This window comes from Bos mutus, chromosome 9, assembly GCF_027580195.1.
Source record: "Bos mutus isolate GX-2022 chromosome 9, NWIPB_WYAK_1.1, whole genome shotgun sequence".
Lineage (NCBI taxonomy): Eukaryota > Metazoa > Chordata > Mammalia > Artiodactyla > Bovidae > Bos > Bos mutus.
The window spans coordinates 80,715,210-80,738,203 of NC_091625.1; the positions used below are offsets into that span (position 1 = coordinate 80,715,210).

A 22,994-nucleotide genomic window follows, 5' to 3' on the forward strand; every position below is an offset into this window, starting at 1 on the left:
TAAGCCAGGAATCTATGATTAATTCTTAACTCATTTCAGTTCCCTCATTGCCTAAATCCAGTCCGTCACCAAGTTCTCTTAATTCTATGTCCTATATCAGTGCCTTTCAAACTAACCTTACTGTAAATAAATGACACATCTTCTGCATCATGACCCAGCCAGCATGCAGAAGCACACACTCAGCGTAGACCCACACACACACACACACTCACACACACACACACACACAAGTGGAACAGAAGTTTCACAAAACAGTTTTCATCAGCATTATATGCCCAGCTTTCTACTATTTTCTGTTATGTTTTCTTCTGTTGTTGCTTTTTAAAATGCTGGTAACTAGTGGGTTACTGGCAAGTGTTTACCAACCAGCTCTTCTGGAGGCGAGCAAAGGGGACCCTGATGTGTAGCGTTTGGCAGTTTTCAGTATAAATACTCCCACCATGGTTGAGTTTAAGCCACCAACTGACAAGCTTGCAAACGTCCTAAAGTACTTGCTCTCCTGACCCTATACAGCATGCAATTGCTTATGACCTACTGTGTTTGATGGACACTAGTCTAAATAGCTCTTAAATCTACTAACTAATTTTTGTTCCCAATGCTACCACTCCAGTTCTGGCTACCACCATTTCTGATACAATTGGTTTCCAGGTTAATCTGATCTGTTTCACATTTATTTAATACCCTTCAGAGACTTCCTGTTGGCCACACTAGGCCAGAGTCTACAATTCTTACCTTGGCTTAAAAAACCACCCACAGTTTGGCAACTGCCTGCCCCTCATGCCCCCTTCTTTGATTTCAATAAGAATGGTTTCTTCTTGAACATCTGGGAATTCTCTCTTGTTTTCACGACTTTGAACATACTGTTCCATTTGGCTAGAAAGTTCTTGTCTCCCATCTTTGTTCAGCTAACTCTTACTCATCCTTCCCATCACAGCTTCAGTGCTACATTATTCAGTTATTCCTTCTCCAACCATGTGTCAGGCATTATGGTAAGTGCTGAATACAATGATATGAAGCAATACAAACAGTCCTCACCTCACAGAACTCAGATGTGCTAGAGGGGAAGAAATGTTATGCAAATAAAGATATTCAGATTTAAATACTAATAAAAGAAGAGTTTAAAAGAGATTCATGGTTCTATAAGAATGAATAAAATCTGACCTATTCTAGTAGATCAAGGAAAACTTTCGTGCATGATGGCTAGTTAGTTATAATAGTTGAGATAAGATATAGAGGAGGAATATAACAATGAGTCTAAGGGGCAGATAACTAACACAGTGGAGAGGAACTAAAGAGCCTCTTTGGTTATGAGGAACATGTAAATCCACATGGCATGAGGGAATGTGGTAAAACCAAGGAACCAAATGAAAGCCAGTGTAAGAGAAGCAGGGTAGGAGGTCAGGTATGAGGGAGAGGTAGAAGCCAACTCTATGAAGGGCACTCTCAGTTCAGTTCAGTCGCTCAGTCATGTCCGACTCTTTGCGACCCCATGAATGCAGCACGCCAGGCCTCCCTGTCCATCACCAACTCCCGGAGTTCACCCAGACTCACGTCCATCGAGTCAGTGATGCCATCCAGCCATCTCATCCTCTGTCGTCCTCTTTTCCTCCTGCCCCCAATCCTTCCCAGCATCAGAGTCTTTTCCAATGAGTCAACTCTTCACATGAGGTGGCCAAAGTACTGGAGTTTCAGCTTTAGCATCATTCCTTCCAAAGAAATCCCAACGCTGATCTCCTTCAGAATGGACTGGTTGAATCTCCTTGCAGTCCAAGGGACTCTCAAGAGTCTTCTCAACACCACAGTTCAAAAGCATCAATTCTTCAGCACTCAGCTTTCTTCACAGTCCAACTCTCACATCCATACATGACCACAAGAAAAACCATAGCCTTGACTAGACGGACCTTTGTTGGCAAAGTAATGTCTCTGCTTTTGAATATGCTATCTAGGTTGGTCATAACTTTCCTTCCAAGGAGTAAGCGTCTTTTAATTTCATGGCTGCAGTCACCATCTGCAGTGATTTTGAAGCCCAAAAAAATAAAGTCTGACACTGTTTCCATTGTTTCCCCATCTATTTCCCATGAAGTGATGGGACCACATGCCATGATCTTTGTTTTCTGAATGTTGAGCTTTAAGCCCACTTTTTCACTCTCCACTTTCACTTTCAGCAAGAAGCTTTTTAGTTCCTCTTCACTTTCTGCCATAAGGGTGGTGTCATCTGCATATCTGAGGTTACTGATATTTCTCCTGGCAATCTTGATTCCAGCTTGTGCTTCTTCCAGTACAGGATTTCTCATAATGTACTCTGCATAGAAGTTAAATAAGCAGGATGACAATATACAGCCTTGACGTACTCCTTTTCCTATTTGGAACCAGTCTGTTGTTCCATGTCCAGTTCTAACTGTTGCTTCCTGACCTGCATACAATTTCTCAAGAGGCAGGTCAGGTGGTCTGGTATTCCCATCTCTTTCAGAATTTTCCAGTTTATTGTGATCCACACAGGCAAAGGCTTTGCATAGTCAATAAAGCAGAAATAAATGTTCTTCTGGTACTCTCTTGCTTTTCCCATGATCCAGCAGATGTTAGCAATTTGATCTCTGGTTCCTCTGCCTTTTCTAAAACCAGCTTGAACATCAGGAAGTTCACAGTTCACATATTGCTGAAACCTGGCTTGGAGAATTTTGAGCATTACTTTACTAGCATGTGAGATGAGTGCAATTGTTTGGTGGTTTGAGCATTGTTTGTCACTGCCTTTCTTTGGGATTGGAATGAAAACTGACCTTTTCCAGTCCTGTGGCCACTGCTGACTTTTCCAAATTTGCTGGCATATTGAGTGCAGCACTTTCACAGCATCAACTTTCAGGATTTGAAATAGCTCAACTGAAATTCCGTCACCTCCACTAGCTTTGTTCGTAGTGATGCTTTCTAAGGCCCCCTTGACTTCACATTCCAGGATGTCTGGCTCTAGGTCAGTGATCACACCATCGTGATTATCTGCGTCATGAAGATCTTTTTTGTACAGTTCTTCTGTGTATTCTTGCCATCTCTTCTTAATATCTTCTGCTTCTCTTAGGTCCATACCATATCTGTCCTTTATCGAGCCCATCTTTGCATGAAATGTTCCCTTGGTATCTCAAATTTTCTTGAAGAGATCTCTAGTCTTTCCTATTTTGTTGTTTTCCTCTATTTCTTTGCATTGATCACTGAAGAAGGCTTTCTTTTCTCTCCTTGCTATTCTTTGGGACTCTGCATTCAGATGCTTATATCTTTCCTTTTCTCCTTTGCTTTTTGCTTCTCTTCTTTTCACAGCTATTTGTAAGGCCTCCCCAGACAGCCATTTTGCTTTTTTGCATTTCTTTTCCATGGGGATGGTCTTGATCCCTGTCTCCTGTACAATGTCACAAACCTCATTCCATAGGTCATCAGGCAGTCTATCAGATCTAGTCCCTTAAATCTATTTCTCACTTCCACTGTATAATCAGAAGGGATTTGATTTAGGTCATACCTGAATGGTCTAATGGTTTTCCCTACTTTCTTCAATTTAAGTCTGAATTTGGCAATAAGGAGTTCATGATCTGAGCCACAGTCAGCTCCTGGTCTTGTTTTTGCTGACTGTATAGAGCTTCTCCATCTTTGGCTGCAAAGAATGTAATCAATCTGATTTCAATGTTGACCATCTGGTGATGTCCATGTGTAGAGTCTTCTCTTGTGTTGTTGGAAGAGGGTGTTTGTTATGACCAGTGCATTTTCTTGGCAAAACTCTATTAGTCTTTGCCCTGCTTCATTCCGTATTCCAAGGCCAAATTTGCCTGTTACTCCAGGTGTTTCTTGACTTCCTACTTTTGCATTCCAGTCACCCTAGACTTCGTTAAAAACTGAAGTCTTTAAAAACACACACACACACTGGAAGGCCATTGATGTGTTTGAAGCAGGGATGCAGTGTGTTCCGATTTCTGGTTTGAAACACTCACTATGGCAATTGTGAGGATAAATCAGAAGGAGACAAAAGTAGATGTGGAGACAAAAGTAGATGTGGAGACAAATTAAAACTATTACACCACTCCAGACAGAGATGAGCACAACACGAATTCAGACGTTGCTCATAGAGATATAATAGAGAGATGTGTGAGATAAGCTTGTCAAAACAAGGTAATGGACTGACTATATGTGGTGAAAGAGATGGACACAGCAAAGATGACCCCCAGGCTTGAGTTACAAAGCTGAGTGAGTGATAGTGCCATTCACAGAAGGGAATACCAGAGGAGGACCAGGCTTGCTGGGAAAAAAAGCATGACTTTAGCTGTAGCTAAATCGACTTTCAGGTAATTTTAAGATATGTAAAATGAGATGTTTTGAGGACTGTTTGATAAACTGTTCCAGAACAGAGGAGAAACCTGTTCCAGACTCCATAGATTTGTGGAGTATCTGTATAGGTAGTAGACATACAGCATTGAACATGAAAAAACTCATCAGCTAAGAAGACATAATATGAGAGGAAGGTTTAAAAACCAGTCCTTAAGGAAATTCAACATTGAATGGCTGGAGTAAAGGATGAACTTAGAAAGGAAACCAAGAAGAGCAGTCAGAAACATAGAGAGCAAAGAGGAAAAATTGAGGTCAAAGAGCCAGTATATTTTGGTGGAGTATCAAGAAAAGAAGCCAGACTGTTGATGAAAGAAGAGCACAAAGCACAGAGCTGGAGTCAGTGAATGTAAACTCAGTGGAGAAGATTGTCTTTGACAAGATGGAAAGATACAGAGCAGTATTTATGAAGCTGATGAAAACTTTTTGATTGTTTGAATGGAAAGCACTTGGGCATATTAATCAGCTATGAAAAAATTGGTTTGAAAGAAAGATGAATACATAAGAGAGAAAAAGTAACTGTAAGGTTCACAAAAAAGCAGAGAATGGTCCCTGGGCACCTGTGACACTCCTCCACTTACCCTAATTCTGACTACGCTTGTCATTTTTCCATGAGTATCTCTATTCCTCGATAGACTGTACTGCATGGGGACAAGAATCACCTTTGCTTCGTTTTGCTTCTGTATTCCTGGTGTTCGACACAGCTCAGATAGGAGGCATTCATCTTAACTGCACATTCAAGTGAATGAAATTGGAGGGACATTTAATAGTCAATCCCAGAAGCCTTGTGATACTACAGCATATGCATATATATGTATGCACAGGCACACACTCACTCACACACACAAACTATGGTCATCAGTTTGTTTAGACTAAAATTCAAATTGGTATCATTACCTTAAGCAGAAGCTGTTTGGGCACTAAGACAGGAAGGCTTAAAGTGAGATAGAAATGGAAAGTCAACCAAGAACTGAGAACTCTCCACCAACAGATGAGCAAGGTCATGAGTCGTTTTTGTGCAGGAAAAATGAGCCCTGATTATATCAAGGAAACAAACGGTGGAAGCACACAACCTGTTAAGACAAGTGTCTGCATCATTCACACCAATTCAGGTGAAGCCCCACATAACACGACTTTCAGATCTGAGATAGTATGATACCTGCTAAGGCAAAACAAGTGTCAAAAAAAGAAAACCTTCTCTTCCTTTGGAGACAGTTTTGAATATCTCAAACAGGGAAGCAAGTCCACGCAGGAGAAAAGAAGTCAGATGTACATTCCTTTCCTGGCTTTGCCATTTTTAAACACAAGTTGTTTAATCCAGTCTCTGTTTCTTTGTTTGTAAAAAGGGGATGAGTCTACCTCATGGGATGGTTAAATAAAATTAAGTGGCTTACATATCAGAGCACCATGCTCAGAATAGCTCTCCACTTTCCTAACTGGAGAACTTTACATTTCCATCATCACTTCTGACATATCCTCATTTTACTCCAAAAACAGTTGATTTTTACATCAGTAGATGAGGATGACGGGCTTCCCTGGTGGCTCAGACAGTAAAGAATCTGCCTGCAATGCAGGAGACATGGTTTCGATCCCTGGTTCGGGAAGATCCCCTGCAGAAGGGAATGGTAACCCACTTCAGTATGCTTGCCTAGAGAATTCCATGGACAGAGGAGCTTGGCGGGCAGCAGTCCATAGGGGTACCATATATAATCACTCCCTATTCCACATCCTCCCTAGTCCCTGGTATCCTCTATCATACATTCTGTCTCTACAAATTTGCTTATTCTAGTATCTTGTGTAAATGAAATCATACAATATGTGCCCTTCTGTGTCTGGCTTGTTTCACTTAGCATTATGTTTTCAGGGTTCATCCATGTTGTAGCATGCATCAACATTTTATCCCCCTTTATAGCTGAGTAATATTCCATTGTGTGTGTATACAACATTTTATTCACCCATTAATCTGCTGATGGACACTTGGGATGTTTCCACCTTTTGACTCTTTTGAATAATGCTGCTGTGAACGTTGGTGTACAAATATCTGTTTGTGTCCTGCTTCAGTTCCTTTGGATATATACCTCAGAGTGGAATTTCTGAGCCTATGAAACTTTAATACCACAGATAGACTATATCTGTTGATGCTCAGTATATGTGTGTGTGTGTGTATATATATATATACACACACATATATATATATGTGTGTGTGTGTGTGTGTGTATCCCTACTTCATGCATTGAAAGAGTAATATTTATTTGCTACCTTCCTAGAACCAATTTTTACTTCCTTGAGGTGGGAGTAATATCACCCTCATTGAGACTGCAAGCTCTTAGACAAAGGCAGGTTTGTTGTCTCAGATGACGTTTATAGATGGGCAATATACACATAGATCAACTGCTCAAAGAGGAGTGAAGCCATTGATGATATGGAAAATGACCCCCAAACACATAAATGTTTAAAGTAATTTTTATTACCCATGCAATAAAGTAATTTGTATCCTAATTAGTCTTCAGAATTAAAACAACGGTTGAGAAAGTAATGAACCCAAGACTGTTTTGGAAAATAGCGCTCAGCAGTTGTGTCAGGACTAAACCAACGAAGCAGATATTCTTACTAAACTTTTAAAAACAATGGAAATTAATGACATATTCCCAGTGAGCCTAAAATATCTCCAGAACACAAATAGAATAATTACAAGCAAGGATTATGTAAAGCAGGGTGAAAAAAAGATAAACAAAAGTGGTCTGTGGGAAGCCAGATGTCAGTGAGGCTACTGGGTGGTTCTGTCAGCACTTGGGATACCTGTTGGTACCTAGCTAGACGGCAGCATGGCAAGGTTCCTGGAACATTCTCACCTAGGTGTTATGACAGTGTGGTTGCCTAATGCACTATTGTTTCATTACATAAAGAAGAGATTAGGACGACTATATAACTGCGTTTAGAAAAATATCAGTTTCAGATACTTGACCAGACCCTTCAAGTGTCAGGAGAGGCAAGGAGAGAATGGAAAAGTGCAAGATTGGAGGAAACTAAGGAGACACGACAGCTAAAAACATCATGGGATCCTGGACCGATAAAGGACATCGGTGGGGAAATTGGGGAGTGTCAACTGAAGTCTGCAGTTTAATTACTTCATTTTAGCAACTGTACTGTAGTTACCTGTTGTTTAGTCACTAAGTCATGTCTGACTCTTGTGCGACCCCATGGACTGTAGCTCCCCAGGCTCCTCTGTCCACGGGATTTCCCAGACAAGAATACTGGAGTGGGTTGCCACTTCCTTCTCCAGGGGATCTTACCGACCCAGAGTCTCCTGCATTGGCAGGTGGATTCTTTATTATAAGCCACCAGGGAAGCCTGTGGTTAGATAAGATGCTAAGATGCAGGGAAGCTAAGGGAAGGGCATACTGGAATGCTTGGTACCGTATTTACAACTCTTCCCGTGAGTCTAAAATTCTTGGGTTGGCCAAAACGTTCATTCAGTTTTTTCCATTACATCTTATAGAAAAATCGGAGTGAACTTCTCGGCCAACCCAATATTTTAGAATAAAAAGTAAAAGAAAACAAGCAACAACAACAAAGTTTCTGGGAGCTGCTGAGTGTCAGGTGCCACTGGCATTGCTGACCACGGTTTGGAGTCCGGGGTCTGTATTTGTCGTAGCGGCAGCTCTGAAATCTGACGCCAGAGTAACTTCTATCTCTGTCTCCTTTCTGATTCTGCTGCAGGGTGTGCTGGGTGCATCATGTAACCGGGATGTGGGTGTACCCTTTCCTGGAACACATTGGCCCAGGAGCCAGAATCCTCTTCTTCGGGTCTACAACCATCTTAATGAACTTCTTGTATCTGCTGGGAGAAGTTCTGAACAGCTATATCTGGGATACACAGAGAAGTAAGTATTGTTCAGGGGGGCATAAAACAAAAGAACTGCTGCAGAGACAGATGGAAAATTCCACTGTAACACAGGATCCCTTATGAAGAGTTGCATTTTTATAACTTCAATTTTAATTTAAGAGTTGCTGGCAGTTACCTGAAAGGTTTATTACTCACTGTGTCATTTTCGCTAGTAAAACATCCAGATCTAAAAGAAAAGCAGCACGTCTATAAAATTTTATACGGAGAAATGTAGTGTTTGCTGAAAAAAAAATTAGGAAATTCATTCTGATTAACAAAATACTGCCTTAGCTAAAAGGACTTCTCCCCCACCCCAATGAAATAGATAAATTATTGAATGTAACCAGTCTCATTAGAAATCACCCAGATCTCCACTTTTGCGTCATCATCTGCGTGGGTGCAGTAGCTGCCGAGAGGTCTTGCCACCGTTCTGCTAAAACTCTGGGCAGCACAGGAATGCCTCCAGCAAGAATGATTCACCAGTGACTGTCATATTCAAGACTTGAAGGTGGCAAAGAAGAATGGGCAGTAAAGGGTAATACTTCATGGCTGCAAAAACCTTCTTAACCTATGATTTGATTTCTCTTTTGTTTCTGTTTATGGCAGAGCCTCCATCTTGGCAAGACACGTAACCTTAACCCCAGCTGTGCAAAACTGGTCCTAAGTCTATGTCAGATAACATAAAAATGAGAAGGTGGAAAAAGTGACAGCACAGTATGTAGTGATTTGAGTCCTGCATGAAAATACCTCCAAAGGGAAGATGGTTTGAGGATCTTAGAGAGCTCTGGGCAGCTCCTCCGATACAGTCACAACATTGTAGGTGTCACCTGTAAATGATCCCTCTTCCACAAACATTGGGCATCCTGCTTTGTGCCAAATACTATGCCAGGAGGTTGATCTAATTAGACAAATAAAACCCAGTCATTGCATGTTACTGAATTGGACTTCTTTTGTGTGTGGATCTTCTAAGATTGCATGTGTCAAGGTGTTGGCCAGTGTCGAATGGCCCAGAGGAATTTGAGGGTTTCCTTTCTCAGCAGCTGGCTTGATTTTAGGCAGTGTTCTATTAGGAAAAGTGCCAAATATTTGTATTCAGTTCAGGCTACAGCTTGGTGGACCAGAAATTAATCTTTTAATAATTTTCTTCTCTGTTCAATGGAATTGTAATCTTTCTCTATTAGATAACTTATAAAAGTATGTAGTTAACTTACAAAAATATTTTGAGAACAAAATATAAACTTTTCTCAGCTTCTTGAGAGAAAGGCCATATTTAAATTTAAGCTAACATGTCCAATCTGTGTTATTCAGAAAGTACTTGTGACTCCAGCTTCTCCTTTGTTAGCTCGATTCCCATCTTCATTTGCTCATTGTTCTACTACTTCTAAAAGAGGATGGTCTGAAAACCAGGAGAGAAAAAAGCAAGTCTAGATTAATAGAATATTGCACTTTAGCAGCTTTGAGTTAGACATGAAAAATAAATAGTGAAGCTAAGGTTTTTGGGGGGGTTTTTGTTTTTTAATGATCTGTCCAGTTTAATTTGTGCCGTTCTCTTAAGCGATACAAGTTAAGGTCAACTAACATTTTGTAACTCATTTCAGATGTAGAGATTAATTTTATCTACATGGAACCATCCAGTTAATTCCCCAAAGGCAGATGTTTTGTGTCAAGTGGGCATCTTTTTATTTAAGCAAGCAATTGCAAACTGATGGCCTGCTCCAAATTTTACCTGCCAAAAAGTTTTGTTAGGCCTACACGGAATTTTTGTTTTTGAAGCAGTATTTAAATGTTGGGAGATTTCACATAAAGTCCAGATTTCTCAGCTAATCAAGTTTTTAAGATCTGGCAACTCCGAGCCCACTGTTCTCTGCTGGCAGCAATGGATTAGAATTGGGTATCAGTTGCCCCCTTTCCGATGGCTCTTAAGTTTTCCCTCCTTTCCGATGGCTCTTAAGTTTTCCCTAGTTCTTGCCTGGCCATTTTGCTCCTTCACAGTAGCTGCCTGGTTCTGTAGGTAGTTGAATTTGAAATTGCTGATTAAAAGCAGTCATGCGTGTGTGTCTGTGTGTGTCTGTTAGAAGGAATTGAGTACAATCAAGTACAGTGTTACAATCCTGATTGTATTTACTCCACTCCAAACAAAATCCCCCAAGGAGCTAGAATGCCAAATTTGAACCCCCTTCCTTGGATCCGTCATTAGGGATTTTTAATGGCTCAGCTTCCTCCACTTGGTTATGTTGGCTTCAACTTCAAAATAAAAATTGCATTATTACAGAGTCTTAGAATTAAAATTAGATTAGAAATCATCTAAACCGATATTATTTTTAACTAAGAGGCAGCTGAGCCCAGAAATAAGTGACCCACCACAATAAACGGTAGCAGAGTCAATACCATTCAATCCAAGTACGGTGTCTAGAGAACCATCAGAATGTCACCACTGGAAACCCAGACACAGGAGAGCTCAGAAACTTCACTCAGAATCATGGATCTAACTTACAGAATAACAAAATAGATCAAAACTGATATGAACTATGAACAAAAATCCCTTAAAACAGGCTAAATTAACAATGAAACATTTTACTCTTTTCAAAAGAAAATATTAATAACTCAAAGTGGCTTTGTGGATGTTATATTGGTTTGCTAGGGCAGCTGCAACGAAGGACCACTGACTGGTCAGCTTAAACAGTAGAAATGTAATATCCCACGGTTCTGGAGGCCGGAAGTCCAGAATCAAGGTATTGGCAGGGTTGGTTGCTTCTGAGGCCTGTGAGGGAGGGATCTGTCCCAGGCCCCTCTCCTTGACTTGCAGATGGCTGTCTTCATGTTCACATGGCATTTTCCCCTATTCGGGCTGTCTCCAAATTTCCCCTTTTTATAGAGACATTGGCCGTATTTGATTAGGGCCATCCTGACAACTTCATTTTATGTTAGAAAAAACTCTATCCACAAATAGAATCACATTCTGAGGTACAAGAGTTTAAGTTTGGGGAGACATAATTCAGCCCATAACATTCTACTTTCTGCCCCGCAAAATTCATGTCCTTCATTCATGCAAAATACATTCCTAATAGCCTCCAAAGTATTTCCAGCATCAACTCTTAAAAGTCTAAAATCTTATCTTAAATATCATCTACATCAGGTATGGGTAAGACCTGGGTTATGGTTCATCCTGAAGCAAAATTGCTATCCAGCTGTGAACCTGTGAAACCAGACAGAAATGTATCTACTTTCAAAACACAGTGGTGGAACAGGCATAGAACATGTATCCCCTTTCCAAAAAGGAGATCCTAAGGAAAAAGGGGGTCGCAGTTCTCAACCAAGTTTGAAAGTAGCAGGACAAATTCCATTCGAGTTTAAGGCCTGAGAATAATCTTTGGCTGAAGGCTGTATCCTCAGGACTCATCAGAAGGAGGAGTGTGGCCCTACCCTCTCAGGCAGCCCTCTTGGGCCAAGGAGGAGTGAACCCCTGAACCACCTTCGGATGAACCATCCTTCATTTCATCTTGTCTCTGTCCCTTTCAATCCAGGCTCACGGTGTTTCCGCTGACACAAAGTTCTCCCATGTAATTTCATGAGGGTCCAAATCATCAGACAGGAGGGTCCCCCACAGGTCTTTCCTGGCTTCTGCTGAAGTGGTAAATTGGATCCATGACTCATATGCCTCATCTCTTTAGCAGATGGTTGTCCAGACACAAGCTTGGCCTTCTCTCACATTCTGAGGTCCTGGGCCTTAGGACTTCTGCATAGGAACTTGAGGGGGGACACAGTACACCCTGAAACAGCTGAAATATTCTGTGCTTAAGCTAAAACTTTCTTTTAATTTCAGTGCATCTGACTGGAGTGACCAGTCTTATTAAAGTCAAATTTTTCGACCAGAAATGAAAATGTCTGAAAGTGAAAGTTTGGGGTGAAGGAGGAGAAAGCAGGCCAAGAGGAGAAAGGAGAGGAGGTCAGAGCAAGGCCCATGGGACAGAAACCTCCACCTTGTCCACCTCGCTCCCCACCAGTTTTCCATCCTGCTCATGTCCCCCACAGGCCCACACAGACCTCCAGGGTTGGTCCCGCTGCCCTCAGGGCCCCTCTCCCAGCCTTGGGGGAACCCCATGTGACTGACTCTCTCAAGGTCAATCAGCTCTTCCGCTCCGCTTCTGACAGAACATCCTGCCTCAGCTTTGTGACAGGTTTCTTTCTGCTGGTTGTGTGGAAATTATACCTCTGCTTCTTCCAAATATTATTTACAGCTGTCTAATTTTTTCCCTCCACCTCAAAGCTGCCAAACTAAAGTAGGTGGGGAGCCATTTTCCCCGTCTGGGTCAATGAACAGCCCCTGTTCTCCACCCCCGCTTTTGAAGATTCCACTGTTGCTGCCAACTCAACCCATCTGCAGGAGAACACTTAGGAGGAAAGAGACTTTGAAAAGAAAAGCAAGCAGTTATTAGCTTCTCCACAGGAGAGGGAGCATGGGACAGAGTCGGGACCCAAATCATGTGCGCTCTTTGAACAGAATCTGTGTTGTGTTTTCCTGCCTTTGCCTTGGTTACCCAACAACAACCAAGCCATCTCCTGCCTTCTCCCCCTCAGCCCTACTCCTCCTCCCTTCACACGTCCTTACTCTTCAGCTTGAAGTTTTCCTTAATATGATTTCTGAGAAGTACTTTGGAAAAAGTGTTACAGATCTCTGCCAGTTCCTTAGTCATGAAAACCAAACCTTAAAGACCGTCTCGGGACACCTGTTCTGAGCATGTTACCCGCATTCCGCCGCTACCACCCTGACCACGCGAGCAGGTGGTGCTGGCAGCTGGGGGCCGGAAGAAGGGGCGGGGGTGTCTCTCCTATCGCAAGCCCCACTGTGATCACCCTCCAGGTTTTCTTCTACTGCTTTTCCAATAGTTCGCCCTTCTCTACAGTCATTGTTTACTAATTTATCTCATAAAGATTACTTGAACTCCTACCATGAGACAGACACCATGTTAGGTGCTCAGGATATAATCAGGAACAAAATAGTGGGCTCTGCCCTCAGAGAACTTGCAACTTTTAAAAGAATACCAGGAACTTGCCTGGTGGTTCAGCAGGTAAGACTCCCTACTCCCAATGCAGGGGGCCCAGGTTCTATCCCTGGTCAGGGAACTGGATTCCGCAGGCCATAACTAAAAGATCCTACGTGCCACCACTAAAACCCAGTGCAGCCAAATAAATTAATTTTTTTTTTAAAGAATACCAACAAAACCTGCAATAGATGGGATCCTTTTGTTCCAGCAAAAAGGCTCTGAGAATTTGATGTTAGGAGAAAAGTATTTAAGTAGAAGCAAAAGAGAAAAAGTGGGGAGCATATGCCAGATTTAACTTTAATTTATGAGAATGACCTAAACATGTTCATCTCCAGGAAAATGAAATATCACTAACTATTCATTACAGACAACTGGCGAGGTCTCACCAGTCTGGTACATATGACTCTCTCAGGAAGAAAAACATAGTTCTACCAGGCTTGGGTTGAATAAAGGGAGAACTCGAGTTTAAGTACACGTGGGTCTGGAAATAAATAGTTCTTGTGGCTAATAAGCTCTCTATGAGAGCTTATAAAAATAAAACAAAACAAACCAAAAAAATTATTTGACTTTTGAAAATCCAGAGTCTTTGCCTTGGGGAGAGTCATGAGTAAAATAAAAATAAATAAGGTCTCTTTGAAACTCATCAGCACCACACCTCCTGTTACTAGAAGCTGGTTACAAGGCAGTCCGATTGGGATTTCTGTGCAAACTCAACAAGACAAGAACTAACTTGTGTTCCTCACTCCCAGAGGCCATAAGAGCTGGGTGTGTTACAGAGGTGTTATGTCCCGATTTAGGGGGAAGGAAGGAGAGGGAGGTCACTGAGGAAATTTCTGGAGAAAGTTGTGAACAACTTTCCTTCTTAGCTAGGAGAAAAGAGATGGACATAAAGGGTGGGTGGGGAGAAGTGTGGTGAGATGAGAGTTCTTTTAAACCTGCTCCTGCTGAATCTGATGTCCACATAAAGTGCTTTGCCTGTATTTCTAGGTATGGAAGAAGAGAAAGAGAAACCTAAATTGGAATGAGATCTAAGTCTAAACAGAAGAGCAGAATGGAGCTATGATTGAAGACTCATTATCCCCTGGGCATCACAGATGGAAGAGAGGAAGCTTCAAAGAAAATGGTGGAACCAGCCTCTGCCTCCCTGCCCCAGAGGGAGGGAACACCTTTTATGGAGAAATATGTGTAAGAATAGAATATGGATATTTCCAAAATGACTTCCCCTCAATTGTGTTTTAAAGAATTCTTCCCAAAATCATTATTGATAATAGCATCTTTTTTTTTTTTGACTCTTCTAGTTTTTACAACTGAAATTGGTCATTGGATTTTAATTTTTGCAATTGTAACTCCATTTAATCAAGGAAGAAAAGAATCCTATTGTGTTTCTTGTTGAAAAATATGTGAAAATCAAAGGGGCTGATGTGAAGCAAAAATTTTGTGTATTTATTTTTTTCCTATACTGAGTAACATAAGCGTAAGCCTGGAGGAAATGGGACGGATGTTCCCTATTGCAATAATGTGACGATTGTCTTAAACAGGCAATATTAGTAATAATTGCATTGATTTAGTCAAAACCCTGAGTGTATTTGGATCTCATGATTTAATCTTGTGAACATTTCCTAGACGCAAGCTATAACTTTAATAAACAACAAGTAACCCCTAGCCCGATGTCTACATGGTGCATCTCAAAACCCTAGCACACTGGTGTTTCTTTTCTTATTTGTTTCTATTATTAATACTTCACGAAAAATGGGTTTATTGAGCCTCTGCTATGCTTAGTCATCAGTCGTGTCCGACCCTTTGTGACCCTTTGGACTCTAACCCACCATGCTCCTCTGTCCATGGGATTTTCCAGGCAAGAATACTGGAGTGGCTTGCCATTTCCTTCTTCAGGGCATCTTCCCAACCCAGGAACAAACCTGCGTCTCCTGTGTCTCCTGCATTGCAGGAGACTTGGATTCTTTATCCACTGAGCCATCGGGAAAGCTCAAGTTCCTATAATTTTTGTTCGTTTGTTTTAAAAATGTGGATCTTTCTGATAAACCCAAAAAAGAAAAAAGCTAACTCATGAAAAAGAAAGCTAACTTAAGAAATCTTTGACCATAATAATTTTTAAATAATACTCACACCAAATAGAGTATTATAGCAGAAAACACATTAAATCTTAGAGGAATATAAGCAAGGAATGAATAAAAATAAAAGCAAAAATTAAGTAAGGCAGCAAGAAACAAAGTGGAATTGATAAATATATTGATTAATAAATGCAGTATCTCATCTATACAAATAGGATTAAAATATGCAAACTACTGATACGTTAACTGAAAAGAAAGAAACACAAAATACTTGGCAAAACAAGCACGGATGTGAACAAATTTTTAATTATAAAAATATGTTTTAAAGTTCTATGGCAACAAATTCTTAGAACCCATGTAATGTGCAATTTTCAAGGAAAATGGATTCAATAAGAATTAGAAAGCTGTAATGGATTGAAATTCATGAAGGATATCTTTTTAATGTTCAGTTAACTATCTCCAATAAAGGAATTGGGTCCAGAGTATTTTATGAGCAAGTTCTTGAAAACTTTCAAGTAACAATTCTTATGTTTATTAAATTGTTCCAAGGTTACAAAATGATGAAACACTTCCCAAATTATTTTTCAAAATTAATAAAACCCTCAAAGCCAACATAGCAAAAGGGAAATTTTTTTTCCTTGCTTTAACAAAAATATCAGCAACATAAACCCAACACTTATAGGAATCATTTTTCAAGACTGAGGTTTATTCTAAAAATTCAAGGATGGGTTAATACTATGATTTTTGTTGAAAAAACATTGTCTCAATAGTACACAAAGAAAAAACTCCTATGATTCTCTCCATAGTTGCTCTGAGGCAGTTGAGAAATTTTAGCATTTCTGATAATACCATTAGTAATATAAAAATATTTCATATTATGAGAAGCAATGGTCATCTCAAATTCCCTTTTAAGGTCAGAAACCAGATAAAGATGTCTGTGACAGTGTTACTGTTATTTTTCTGAGATGTTTGTGTGAGCTACATCCAGCATCAAAAAAGTTATATTTTGACCTAAAGTGAAAAAGTTTTATGTTTTTAAAAAACAGTTTATATAACTATAGAATTTATATTATTAACAGAAAGGAAAATTAAATATTGTTTAAAAAGAGGCAGGAAAGGAGGAAAACCACTGGAGGAAATTATTTCTCCAGTTGACTCTTAGAATGAAGAAACCTCAAAGAATGGAATATTTCTCAGGGCTTTCTGGGGCAATTCCTCTGGGACCCTGTTACTACACCTCTTCTCTAACAAATAACACTTTCCTATTATTGCCACCAAAGCAACACCTAAAGAAACTGACACCTGTGGGGCTTAAACCTAAAGCTGATACAACTCATTTCTCTGCAGCATGCTGAATGCACACACCACTTTTAGGTTTGAAATATGATTCGGTGATCAGATTTGCGGTTGTTTGGTTTTCCCATGGTGGATCAGTTCCCCAGGCCCTGAACTCTGGCCACACTTCTGGCAGGATGTCCAGGGCTCTCTGTACCAGTACAAAGGATTTGCTAAAACACTCCCACCCAGCCCAGGAGCTGCCAGAGCACCCACTGACCCTCCACAGAAACCCCAGGCTTGCCCTGGAGCAGAGTCCATCAGGATGACTCGACTAGTTGCTCTACTAATCACCAAGTGAAAGAAAAAAATTATTACCTGTGATTTCGCTCCTTGGCTTGGATCCATGGGCTTAACCCCACCAGTGCTCAAAAGGATGTTCATGCTTCACCCTCTTCCCTGTGCGCCTTATAAAGACGAATCTGCCATCCTCGTTCTTGAGGGAGTAGGGAGGAATGATGTGCTTTTAGCTCCACTTCTGAAACAAGAAATAATAATTAATGCAAATCAATAGGTAAACATTTAACAAGAAATTGTACCAAAGATGCACCACAATGAAAAGCTTCTCAAATTATTTTTCAGACTTAATATACCCCTCAAAATAAACCAAAAGAGCACAAAATTTTGCTTATCATAGGTAAAATACTAACAACCTAAATCTAATAATTACTATAGTAAAGTAGTAATTTTTCATGACAAAATGATATATATTTTTCTCCTGAGGGGCTTTTTAAAAACAAATAAAAATGGAAAGATAGACTAAATTCTGGAAAAGAAGACTTCATTCTTAAAAAAGATTATTTTTTGTCTGAATAATTAATAAGTTCAATGTAACTCCTTTCTAAATTTGACAAAAGTTTTTTTTTTTTTTCATTTAGCAGAAGAATAAGTAAAAACTGAAAAACCTTGAAGAGGACACTTAAAGCATACATGTGCTATTAGAATATATAAAAATGCAATAATTAAAATAGCATGGTATGGCTCAAGAATAGAGAGAAAAATAAAACAGAAAGCAAACCCCAAAACAAATCCTAGTGTGTGTGTGTATGTGTATGTATATATATATATATATATATACATACACACATTTAGTAAATAATAAAGATAGCATTTCAAAGCAGGAAAGGCATAATAAATAGTTGAAAGGCACTGCAACAAATGAATAACTATTTGGTAAAAAAAAAAAAAAGAGAAAGCTAGATTTCTCTCTTAAAAAACACACAGAAAACGTAAACACATACAATTGCAGATAAAGTAATGAAATGTAAAAAGTATACAAATATAAGAAAATATAAGAATATTTCATCCTATAATAGAGATGGGGAAATTATGTATATGTTATATATAGTATGTATATTATATGTATAATAATGTATTTGTGTATTTAGGAAATTGATTATTCCATATATATGAGGAAATTGAATATAACATATACATTAAGAAATTGAATCTTCAGATCTCATAGCTGATATACTGTGGGGTAATTGAGAGAATACCAAGATGAGAGCAGGATAATAAGAGCACCATTCCCTTAAATAAGAAGCATGGAGGTGAATTAGGCTGGAATGGGTTTGGTGATGAACTTGACTTTGGATTTTTCTGTATGTAAGTCAGGTGCTAATTTAGTGAAATTGTAGGGACAGCATCTAGATTCCAGAGATTTGAAGAATCATTGACATTAGTGGATGGTAAAGAAGTAGAGCTAGCAATTACAAAATGCCCCCCACCCCCGTTTTTTGTTGTTGTTTGTTTTGTTTTTTGCTACACCCTGAAGCATGGGGGACCTTATGACTAGGGATTGAACCTGTGCCTTCTGCAGTGAAAGTTTGGAGCCCTAACCACTGGACCACTAGGAATTCCCCAGAATGCCATTTTGAAAGGAGAACTTAGACCTATAGAACAGTCTGCAAGGGGGATACAAATCAATTGCGGATATTCCTGGTGTGTGAATATTAAGGATTGCCTTAGGAGAAAATAAGAGACAAAGGGCCTTGGAAGTGAGTTTGTAGGACAAGGGCAACATTTACGGACTTCTTTTTAGTGGCTTTAATGGCTTCAATTTTTTTCCTCAAAGAGTTGTCTGAAGAGAGGGAGAGAACAGAGAATGGGGTTGGAGTCTATAACATACCCTAAAAGAGTGGCCTAGACTAGGAGAAGGCAATGGCACCCCACTCCAGTCCTCTTGCCTGGAAAATCCCATGGACGGAGGAGCCTGGTGGGCTGCAGTCCATGGGGTCGCTAGAGTCGGACACGACTGAGCGACTTCACTTTCACTTTTCACTTTCATGCATTGGAGAAGGAAATGGCAACCCACTCCAGTGTTCTTGCCTGGAGAATTCCAAGGACGGGGGAGCCTGGTGGGCTGCCGTCTATGGGGTCGCACAGAGTCGGACACGACTGAAGCGACTTAGCAGCAGCAGCAGCAGACTATGAAAACATAGAAAGCTTTTGAGCCCCTGCTGAGGGCCCCCAAACATCATGACTTTACCTTAATGATAACAAGGACTGTTTGGGAATTTCCTCCAAGGGACCTCAACAGGCCAGGCATCATAAAGAAGTCGAAAGTTTGGTTTAGAAGAGGAGGTATCACAAAAAACAAGCAGGGAAGAGCCAAGAGCATTGGCAAGGATGGTTGGAAGGAGGACCCATGGAGTCTAGAAGGAACTGAGGAGGAGAGAAAGAGCGAGGACCCACTTTGGGACACAGCAAAGTGGCCCAGAAATTGGCAGTCTTGATAAGGTTGGAAGGCAGGGAAATGAGGGCAACAGACAGATAGGAAGTCATGATCATAAACTAAATTTGAATTTAACATTTTACAGGAGCATGAGATCATATGATTTTTTGCTTGTTTAGTTAATATGACATGGTAGTAACATTCTCCAAAGATATCCACATCCTCTAATCACCAGAGTCTTTCAATATCTTACCTTTCACGGCAAAAGGAGCTTTGACATAAAATTAAGCTAAGGATTTTGAGATGTGGGAGATACCCTGGATTATCCAGTGTGTGTGCGCGTGCTAAGTTGCTTCAGTCGTATCCAAACCTGTGCGACCCTATAGACTGTAGCCCTCCAGGCTCCTCTGTCCATGGAATTCTCCAGGCAAGAATGCTGGAGTGGATTGCTATGCCCTCCTCCATGGGATTTTCCCAACCCAGGAATCAAATCCAGGTCTTCTGCATTCCTGCATTGGCAGGCGGGTTCTTTACCACTACCTGGGAAGCCCATTATCCAGTGAATCTAGTGTAATTACAAAAGTCCTTGTAAGAGGGAGCAGGAGGTTCACAGTGACTGCAAGACGTCTGACCACGGATGGTGTCAGAAGTTGGAGTAATGCAAGGAGGGGGCCACAAGCCAGAGATTACAGGTAGCCTCTAGAGTCAGATACGATTGAGCGACTTCACTTTCACTTTTCACTTTCATGCATTGGAGAAGGAAATGGCAACCCACTCCAGTGTTCTTGCCTGGAGAATCCCAGGGACAGGGGAGCCTGGTGGGCTGCCGTCTATGGGGTCGCACAGAGTCGGACACGACTGAAGTGACTTAGCAGCAGCAGCAGCAGCAGAGGTTTGAAAAGGCAAGGAAACAAATTCTTCCCCAGACCCTCCCTACACCTTTATTAGCATCTTTACTTTTAGACTTCTGACCTCCAGAACTGTTAGGTAGTAAATTTAACCCACTAAGTTGTGATAATTTTTTATAACAGCAATAAGAATCATGTTATCATTAAGCACTTTCATATGTTTTTGTGGGCTAGGCTTGCAATGCTAAACACACACACAGAGCCATAGCCACATGGTAATAGCTAGAACTCATATTTGTGACTTTCTAATCATTGAATGACCAACACTGTTGTCCTTCACTAAGCCAAGCCAATTTCCCAGTGCTGACAAGCCCATCAGAGTCATGCAGACTCTGATTTATTGAAATGGAAGTGCTGAGGAACATTGAAGACATCCCCATGGAAACATCCAAAGACATTTGGACACTTTGCCTCCTCATCAACTAAACAATGAAAATTTTTGAGACAGATGACCCTAATTTCCAGTACAATTCAAAGGATTTTAGAGTAATAACACATGTCTATGTTTGCAACAGGGAGTTTTGCCAGGAAGGAGGTAGCCATCTTATGTCCAAGCTTCACTGAAAATGTACATTTTGAGGCACTTCCCTGATGGTCCAGTGGTTAAGACTCTGTACTTCCAATGCAGGGGGTGCAGGTTCTATCCCTTGTTGGGGCATTAAGATCCCACATGCTGCATTGCATGACCAATAGAAAAAAAGAAAGAAAAGAAAATACACCTTTTTAAAAGCTTCAGTCAAATCAATCCATGCAGTAATATTCTTTCAAGGGAATTTTGCATACATGTGCAATAAAACCCAACGTAAAAGCTTTTAAAATGCTATCTCTGTTTTTATATACATGCACAAGCATATTAATAAGTTTGATAGAATCATCTCAACATAGACATTTGCAAGAAGGAAATTCATTCATTTTTAAGCAGCACTAAATGTCCTGGGCCCTCAACCCTCTATCCTGCCTGAGCCAGACACCTTATTTCTTAGTCCTATTGAGGTTTAATATTTAATCCCATGCTTTTTGAAATCCAAACAGTCAAAACTTCTCCTCACCCTGCCTTTCCCTGTGGCTGGGGGAGAGTGAAAGGAGCTCTGCTTACATAGCAAATGACATCAGAGCTGGCAAGTCTCTGCTCTGCCTCTTACTCTAACACCAAGGGGCTTAAGTGTTGGCTCCTGCTTTCAGTGGGGATGAAACTGTTCGCCCTTTAGGGAGCTCTGCCTGGGCCCACCCTCGCACAGTTCTCTGTCTCTGCTCCCCTATTCCCCAGGTGACAAGCAGCCCACCCAGAAGTTCTGCTTCTGTCCCGCCCAGCTGCCTCCCATGGCAGCATCCTTCAACACTGGCCAAGCCAAGGAGGGCAGCCCAGGTTGCCCTGCTCCAGCAGCACCAAATGCTCTGACACACCACCCTACCTCCAACCCCGCAGCTCATGCTGAGGGTGGAGGGAACTTGGGAAACACAGATTGCATCAGAAGAGGGAGGAACAAATAGAAGTTTCCCTGCTTCCTGTCTCCCAGATTCTCCAGTAAGGGAAAGAAGAAAAAGACATTTTAATACTCAGGAACCTTCCTTCAGATGACTGATACCCCTGACTACCCAGTGTCCTTTACTGTATAAAGATCAAAGAAGTGGAGTCTAAGAAACTTGATTCTGTTGGAGGCTTTCTGTCAGCAAAGCTTGAAATGTGGGACTGGCATCAAGAAGGCAGTTCTCAAAAGGTGAGACACTTGGCAGGTTTTATCCTGAACCATGGATTCTGGTTGGCATTTCCAGGGAAGCACAAATGTCCTTCATCACCACTTTACCACTCTCTTTATATATATATAAATTTGGAATTTTTATATTACAAAATGGTTTTCCACAGACAGATCCCCTATAACATTGTGGCTGTAAGTGAGTTTTCCATTTAAACTCACTGAGCTTGAGACTCTAATCTTGGCAACAGTTAAGTTATAATTTAGGAGGTTCCTATATTGATTTTGAGAATCTAGTTGAAAGTCCGGGATAAAAGTTTCTGAGAATTGAGCATGGTAGGGATAAGGGGAGAATGTCCAAAAACAGAGTTTGCACTTGTGAGAGAAACTGGCAAACTGCAGCATATATTCTGCACTTTTGTAGGAAATTAAGGCAAAGTTGAAAGAAAGTATCTGTGGGGAATTTCCACTTCCTGCCATGAAGAAGTGATAGCATCTGGAATTATCTCCCCCACAACTGTAAACTAGAAAAGATTGTTAAAATATAATAAAAGTACTGATTTTTGAACGTTGGTCAACAGAGCTGCTGAAGGCTATGATCGCTAAAGAAAGGGAAATTAACTATATGTGCCCTATGATGGCCTTGGCTTTCTGCCTGGAGGCAATTCCCAGATTATAGCACTGGGAGTGGGAATCTCAACCAATGTGCAGCAGTCTCACTAAGCTAAGGAGCCCAGGGTTCAAGGAGACTGAGGTGGCTCGAATTTGTGGAAAGAGTACTGGACATAAGAGAGCTCTGAAAAGAAGGGGCTCGAGGAATCTGCATAGAGTTTCCTGGTCTTTGACTGAGTATCAGTCTTCACATGAACACAATGAAGCTCTACAGTTTGAGAAAAAGAACAATTAATGAGGATCTGTAAGCTGATTAGGGGCTTCCCAGGTGGTGCTAGTGGTAAAGAACCCACTTGCCAATGCGGGAGATGCAAGAGACGTGAGTTCAATCCCTGGGTCAGGAAGATTG

The 22,994-nt window shown here is 40.8% G+C and overlaps 1 protein-coding gene across 3 annotated transcripts in view; it reads left to right on the forward strand.

Moving 5' to 3' along the window:
* The window catches only part of AIG1 (androgen induced 1), a 272,128-nt gene extending 257,176 nt beyond the window's left edge, over nt 1-14,952 (forward strand). For 2 of the 3 annotated variants that reach the window (XM_070376791.1, XM_070376785.1), the window contains 2 exons: nt 8,080-8,243; nt 14,278-14,952. In XM_070376791.1, the coding sequence (XP_070232892.1) occupies nt 8,080-8,243; nt 14,278-14,315 (202 nt within the window). In that variant the 3' untranslated portion in view covers nt 14,316-14,952. Of the gene's footprint in view, nt 1-8,079; nt 8,244-8,851; nt 9,188-14,277 lie in introns of those variants that run through there. The other variant, XM_070376786.1, reaches the window with a different exon arrangement.
* The last annotated feature ends 8,042 nt before the right edge of the window (nt 14,953-22,994 follow it).